The sequence below is a fragment of the Phragmites australis genome, chromosome 1 (genome assembly GCF_958298935.1).
Source record: "Phragmites australis chromosome 1, lpPhrAust1.1, whole genome shotgun sequence".
NCBI classification, from domain to species: Eukaryota; Viridiplantae; Streptophyta; class Magnoliopsida; order Poales; family Poaceae; genus Phragmites; species Phragmites australis.
The window spans coordinates 14687807-14695587 of record NC_084921.1 but is presented as its reverse complement, the minus strand read 5'-3'; the positions used below and the strand labels follow the sequence as shown (position 1 = coordinate 14695587).

The window sequence follows — 7781 nt, the reverse complement described above, 5'->3', positions numbered from 1 at the left end:
CCGGCATTCATGACGCAGAAGGCGGCGACGGTCTTGGGCTCGAGCTCCGGTTGGGAAAAGTGGCGGCGATGGCTTGCGAAGGCACAAGGGTGGCCAGGATCTAGGGTTAGCAGAAGGGGAAGCACAGGCAACGGCAGCTCAGAAAAACTGTGCAATGAGGCCGATCGTCGGGCTTTATAGGGGAAGACCTGAGGGGAGGACAAGGGGTCGCAGTGGCGAATTCTTCGGCGGTGGTTGAAGGAGACTGAGATCCACGCAGCGGCGGCGGATATTGAGGGAGCGGCCATTGAACAGATGTGACACGCGGTGACGGGAGGTGGAGAGGAGTCCCAGTGCGAGGTCTCACCGATGAACGGGACGATGTAGCGCCAAGGACAGAGAAGAAAAGGGGGGAGGAGGGCGGTGCTCACTGGCATTCACGACGCAGAAGGCGGCGACGGTCTTGGGCTCGAGCTCCGGTTGGGAAAAGTGGCGGCGATGGCTTGCGGAGGCACAAGGGCGGCCAGGATCTAGGGTTAGTAGGAGGGGAAGCACAGGCGACGGCGGCTCAGAAAAACTGTGCAATGCGGCCGATCGTCGGGCTTTATAGGGGAAGAGCTGAGGGGAGGACAAGGGGTCACGGCGGCGAATTCTTCGGCGGTGGTTGAAGGAGGCCGAGATCCACGCAGCGGCGGCGGATATTGAGGGAGCGGCCATTGCACAGATGCGGCGGCTATGGGATTTGGCGGCACTGAGCAGAGGCGGCGGGAGGGGCAAGGTCAGGCGTTGGGTTGTGGCGATGAGACGGAGACCGACGCGGGCGCGAAGGGGAGCAGAGCGAGCCCAGGCTTCTCACCTTGGACTGTTCAGACTGAAAGAGGAGCTGGGTTGGCGTGCGACGGCAGGCATGCGAAGGCGAGCACAGGGTCGATGGGCCATAGAGGCAGACGTGGAGCGCCGCGGTGGGGGTGAGGGGCTAGGGTTTGAGGGTGGGGAGGCAAATGCAGTGGGATGAGATGGCTCCGGATGTGGGGCTTCAGGAGGAGACGCGTGCCGGGGCGGCGTGCGAGGGGAGGGGTGGGAGCGGTTTTGGCACAATCTTTTTCGGTTGACCGATCCAACGCGAGATTTCTCGGTTTTTAACCCGTTTTGTACCAAGGGTGGGAGGGGAGGGCAAAAGAAACGCTGACGATACATGGATTATGATCTTTTTAAGTAGTAGAGATAAAATGAAACTTTAACACAAACTATTCATGCTTACCAAATAACTCCTCATTTGGGAATGTGCAGCAATGGATCGAGTGACAATGCATTCCAGATAACAGCCACTTCTTTGATTACCAAAACAATCACTGGTAGCACACTGCAAACCAGAAATAAAACTAAATATAACCAGTCATCCACATGAACACAACTTAAGATTGCAAGAAAGTATAAGGGGTTTCAAGGATTCACAGGTATTCAACAGCAAACTATAGATGAGAAGCTGATAAAGAGATATCCAACTAAAACCATCATTCTCTAGGTCGATATGAGTACATGACATCGTATTACATGAAAGTCAAGTTAATTCATATTTGAGGGACACACAAACAACTTAATCAATAACAATGCTGACATAATATCATCAAAACATAACAACTGTAGAAGAATCAAACAAAACCAAATAAAGTAAACCAGAAAGGATGCGACTGAAACAACATGAACATCAAGACGTTTTACCACTCTTTCCATCGACAATTCACATTTGACTACTTGAGCAAATGTCACCACAGGTCTCCATTCCTTGATCTATTTTAGTAGTTCTCTGTTCTTCAAAATCTGTCAACCAGGTGTCCAAATTTTCATTTTTGGGTTAAAAAATGTTTGGCAAAATTAGAACGTAGAAGGGCATGGATATAATTGAGGTTGTCTATGTAAATAATTGAGGACCTGTGATGAAATTTACTTAAAATTTATCATATCATTTCTTCAGCCTGTGAATTTTCAGATGTTTAATGCCTTACAAATTTATCATATCATTTCTTCAGCCTGTGAATTTTCAGATGTTTAATGCCTTACAAAGCTGGTAAACTGCATGTCAGCATTAGCAATCACAAATAAACATGTCTATCAGATCAACAAAGAAACATAGATGCAGCTGAAAGTACAGGATACATGTACAAAATACACAGCTCATGAAAATTTACTTATGGTTGCTTCAGTATGAACAGTTCTAAAAGCTGTAGTCTGGAGGCACCCACCAAATATGAGTAAAGCCTCAACTGTTATGGAAAATTCAAATCTTTCTCTACCATATCTACCACCACTCATCACCACAAAAGCCATGATGTCATCACTCATCAGGGGACTACAATCCTTCAGATATGGAGGAGAGGGTGCTGCAGCTTTATGATTCCTCTCAAATGTATAATAATCTAATAATCTGGCTACCAACAGATAACTGAAGCTCCATGACAAACTCTGTTGTCGCTGTTGGCTTTTAAGTTAGTCCCTTCCATCAACTGTGTTATTTCTGCATTCTGGAATAGTAACAAAAGCAACAACCATTTAGTTACGTACTTACATCAGTAATTTATTGATGTACAACAAAAACATATTGCTGTTAACAATTCACTGTGAAGACTCAACTGACAATTTCAGAACACAGTAGAATTGTGCATAGTGCATCTTAATGGCTTCTAACAGAAAAATACACTTGCTCTCATGTGCATTGCACAAGAGAACACACTTTTAATAATAAATACGTATGATTTTATTGCTAAAAAAATATGTTAAGATTTTCAGCTGGCAGGTAACAAAAGTGCCACACCTTGGATTTACAAAGTCCAGCCAATCAACCAGTGTTGAATAAAACATATGATATCAATTTAATGCCTCTTCAGGACTATCAGAATGAGTTTGCTGAAAAATGCAATCAGTTCTACATCCATGTTCTATAATTCATAGGAATCATATGATGACCTTTCATTGGTAAAAGAATTTCATGTATTGTTCTACCAATCAAATTGAGACCAGAATCATATAGCAAGAAGTAAAACTGTAAAAGCTAACACATGGGTCCTATTACATTTTTTCCCCAAACGCAAGTAAGATAATCATAAAAGTGAAAAGGGAGCTGTACAAAGAAAATGCGTATGGCTGAACTATTTTTTTAGATGTTCTTACCTCTGTTAAATTTTCTTTAAATTGCATATGCAATTTGTTTAGTTCTGGATAGGTACATCAGAACTCAAACCTCAGCGTCAATTTCTGCAACATTTAACTTCAAGAATGGATGAACCATTTAAGAACAAATAAATCATGCAACTCTGGAAATATTGTCAACAAAATCATTTCCAGCTTCATCCATGTGTTCAACCAAGACCTGCAATACCTCGTCTGCTAAACTAACTTGTGGGCCGCTACTGTCAGCTGTGCTAAAGCTATACATCTTATTTGTTATCTCTATCCAACTCATCCCGACCTCCTTACTGCTTCCTGTGCCCCTCAACAACCTCCTTGTCACAGCATACTCACTCCATTTGCTATCTGCAGCATATATGTTTGCAAGCAGGATGTAAGTCTTCACTGCATCAGGATTAATCTCAACAATTTTCCTTGCAGCTAGTCTGCCCAGCTCTACATTCTTGTGCAGCTTGCAAGCGCCAAGCAATGCTCCCCAGACAGATTCATCAGGAGCAAATGGCATTGCATCAATGAGATCAAAGGCTTCCCCCAGCCTCCTTGCACGAGCAAGAAGATTGGTGATGCAAGAATAAATCTCCTTGTTAGGCTGCATGTTATACTCAGATATCATTGATCTGAAAAGGTTGCATCCTTCATCCACTAAACCAGCATGGCTGCAAGCACTAATCAGGCCCATGAACACCACATGGTCCGGATGAACCCCAGCGTCGACCATAGAATTGAACAGCTCGATGGCCTCGCTCACATACCCATTCGTCCCATACCCACTAATCATCGATGTCCACGACAATATATCTTTGCAAGATATCATGTTGAATACCTTCTTAGCATATGATATTGTTCCACACTTGGAGTACATGTCGACAAGGGCATTGGAAATTTTTAGGTCCTCGCCATAGTATTTCCTAATGACAGCCCCATGGACCTGTTGGCCACATCTCAGAGCTGCAAGGCCAGCACATGCTGATGTAATACCAGTTAAGGTCAAGCAATTCGGCTCGAGATCCATGTCAACAAGCAGCTGCAAGGCCATTAGAGGATCGCGTCGGCTACATCCAGCAATAATGGTATTCCAGGTGACCAAGTTTCTTTCAGACATTTCATCAAAAAGCCTCCTTGCATCCATTATGCTTGCACAAGTGCAGTACATGTTGACCAGAGAATTGGCAACAGCAAGGTTCGCTCTGAGAGCTTTCCTTATGGACAGTACATGAATTTGCTGTCCAAAATATAAGTTGGCTACTGAAGCACATGCATGGATTGCAATAGAGCAGGTGAATGGACTCAACTCAACACCATCCTGCACTGCAGAAACAGCAGCTAATGGCTCGTGAAAACAAATATGTTCTCTACAGCAAGAACTTCGTAAGAAAGTCTGGCAAGATGACATTTCCTGATACATCTACTTGAGGCCTAAATAATGTAGTGAATGTAGAGGAGTATGATAAGTGAATACTTTCACCGTCATGAATTGCTATTTGCATTATAAACTTTTAACGTCATTCAAGCAATCATCTAATATTAAGCCTGAACATAATGAGAAACTAGCATATTGTCGAAATCATAATGTGCATGCATTTAGCTAAATTTTACAAAAGTATAGATGGTTCCTCTGTTATCTCCTAGATAATAAAATAATAGAGGCTACAAAATTCATTTGAGCGGTTTATCCGAGAAGAAGAATTTGGAGCAAGGGAAGAAGTTTCCTACTCCAGTTTACTGAAACACGGACAGGAATGGTGGATAAATGAAACAGAGGCGCCATTTATACAGTATAAGATTAAGAGATATCTCCACCTGAATCATCTTTTGGAACAACTGTAGCCCCGTGCTCTCCTGTCCCCAACGGGCATAACCGGCGATCATGGACGTCCACGACGCGGCCGTGCGTTCACTCCCCAGCTCATCGAATAGCCTCCTGGCGTCCACGAGGCCCTCCCCGCGGGACGCGTACGCGTCAATGAGCGCGTTCACGACGTAAGGCATGTGGTCCACGCCCCGCCGCACCGCGACGGCATGGATCGATTCCCCGCAGCAGCAGCCGGCCGCCTCGCTGCCGACCCCGCGGCACGCGGTCAGGACGCTGGACAGCGTGAACTCGTTGGGCCCGACCCCCGCGGAGACCATGCGCCGGAAGACATCCAGCGCCTCGCCGTGGCGGCTGTTCGAGGCGTAGCCGGAGAGCATGGCCGTCCAGGCCACGACATCCCGGTCGGGCATTTCGTCGAACAAGGCGCGGGCGTGGCGAACCGCGCCGCTGGCGCACAGAGATTTGATGAGGGTGGTCGCGTGTTTGTGAGACATGGGCATTGCGTGTTTGTGGTCCCGTGTTTCGAAAGGGTGGGAAATTTTTATTCTTGCAGTTGCCTCTAGGTGACGGGAGTTGCAGAGTTGCAAATTTGCAAGAGGCTTAGCCTATCCGCATAGGAGGCTCTGGCAGAATAGAGAAAAAAAAATAGAGATTGATATTTTTGTGCGCCTAAAAACACTGTTTTATTCTATCTATCGTACGGTGTTTATTCTTTCTTCATTCTCGGTCACGCCCTATTCCCATGGTGCTCTCTCACGCTCTTGCCTTGGCTCCACCTCTAGCCGCCTCCGACAGCACCCACTGTCGGATCCACGTCTATAGCCCAGCGTCACGCTAACCACTCTATTTTTCTCGTCTAGCTGCAAATCTGCCCATCACCGCCTACCGCCCGTGGCGCCATCGTTGCCACTGTCGCCGCACCACCATACCACAACCCACCTCAAGTCTGGTCACCGTCCCAACCTCCCTTTAATCCTTGGGTCGCCGATGAACCCCGAAAACTCCAAACTCTAAACTGGCCAGCGCTATCATGTTCACATGGTCGTCTAGAAAATGTGAAAAAAGTATTTGAGTGATCTTCTATGTATCATATCAAGTCGAGTGTTGCTTTAGGACATGACTAATGATGCCAAGAGGACCATTCCGACGGCAAGTTTTCAGGCAACTGAACTTAGGAAATGTGAAAAAATATTTGAGTAATCTCCTAGGTATCATATCAAGAGTGTTGCTTTAGGACATGACTAATGATGCCAAATAATCATTCCGACGTCTTGCGAAGGATGTTCCCCTTTGCCTTTCAGTCCTTATGAGGGAATTTGTATCGGTCTAGACCCAAATAAACTTGTGAATTTTAATTATAATACGTCAATTTTACATATTGTCCGTATCGTTGCGTACAAATAAGTAAATTTTGTACATGTAGATGTAACAAGGACGTGGGAAGCATTCTCATCTCCAAATAAACTCTCATACACATACACATACCCAAATGGAGGATTTTCTACATGTTGCCAAGGAAGAGTCTCCATTTCACAACCCTAACTGTGTATAGCCGCACTGAACCAACAAATACCTACAGTAGAGAAAATCTTAGTCTTCTTCCATAGTGTTGACATTGGTAAAGTTAATTAGACAATTACTTATTTAAGATAGAGATACCTAGTCATTAATTGTATGTATCAAAGAGGAGGTTCAAGCGTCTTTCTTAGATTAATAGCCAAACAGGTTGTTTTGGCTTGATTAATTTCATGAGAAGATATTTATAGTAAGGGTGTGTCTAGATCTAATCATAAGGATCTAGGCGTGTTCTCTCGTGTTCTAAATCCTAAAGTCCTTGTCGGATGAATCTAAGCATAGTTTGAATATGTTGTAGATCTCAATAGGTTATTTCTGCTTCTATCCGACTAGGCTTGCTTCATATAGCTTATCTGGCTTCTGGCTTGTCTTCATCCCCTATTCTTGGACATACCCCCCTCTTTATATAGTCTGGTCGGGGGTGTACTGTACTCGAAATCTCTAAATGTAACTTTTCTGGATTGTATTACTTCTGAATATCTAAAGGGCTTCTTTCTAATCTGGTGATGGTTTTCATGTAGAACATGATGAAGTGCATGGAGTATCGGCGCATGCTTTATTTACCTCATGGTGATTATTAAACCTACCATATTGGATGAATGACACGCATACGATGGTGATCTATCTTCAGGATATATCATATTTCTAGTAAATTATTAATTATTAAATCATCATTAGCTAACCTCTCAATTCTGCTCAGAAGAGGGCGACTGGATTACACATAGTTCGGGAGCCGACCATACTAGTACTCACCTAGTCGAGAATAGTCATTAGCCAAAGAATATTCTTCCAAGTCGGGAATCATCTCCAACTGAATGGAACTTTTCCTGGATGAAAACATTCCTCCAACTGAATAGAGTTCTACTCGTACAGGCCTACCTAGTTGGGAATCACATCCGACTGCAGAAGCCCAAAGGTTACCTTCTCCTTTTTTGTGTTTTCAGATAATACCACATTAAATGCACACGACTTCTGAGGGGAGTTGAAGCAATCATATCATTTGTAAAGGTAACTTCAAAATGTGAAATGCCAGAGACGTTGTTAATTGAGGTGATGTTAGTGGCATTTATTATGGAACAATAGCTATATTATTCTCCCTTATAAATAGGAGAGAATCCCAATGTTATCTGCATTCATGTGCTTTCTTCAACCTCGAGCCCCCAAATCCTCCAATAGCATCCTCCAACAACTCGTGGGCCACCTTGGAGTTCTCCAATGCTCATATCCA

General features: G+C 44.4%; 1 protein-coding gene across 2 annotated transcripts; it reads right to left on the bottom strand.

The window, feature by feature from the left end:
* Nucleotides 1–1230: 1230 nt before the first annotated feature.
* Nucleotides 1231–5572, bottom strand: LOC133910773 (putative pentatricopeptide repeat-containing protein At1g56570). 2 transcript variants are annotated; one of them, XM_062353053.1, is made up of 4 exons: nt 4966–5572; nt 3148–4468; nt 2223–2501; nt 1231–1342 (listed from the first exon to the last, which is right to left on the bottom strand). In XM_062353053.1, exons 1-2 carry the CDS (start codon nt 5476–5478, stop codon nt 3281–3283), a joined length of 1701 nt encoding a protein of 566 aa, XP_062209037.1. In that variant the 5' UTR covers nt 5479–5572; the 3' UTR covers nt 1231–1342; nt 2223–2501; nt 3148–3280. The 2 variants fall into 2 exon arrangements, with proteins under 2 accessions (XP_062209037.1, XP_062209032.1); XM_062353048.1 differs by lacking the exon at nt 1231–1342 and having other exon boundaries at nt 2138–2501.
* Nucleotides 5573–7781: the final 2209 nt, after the last annotated feature.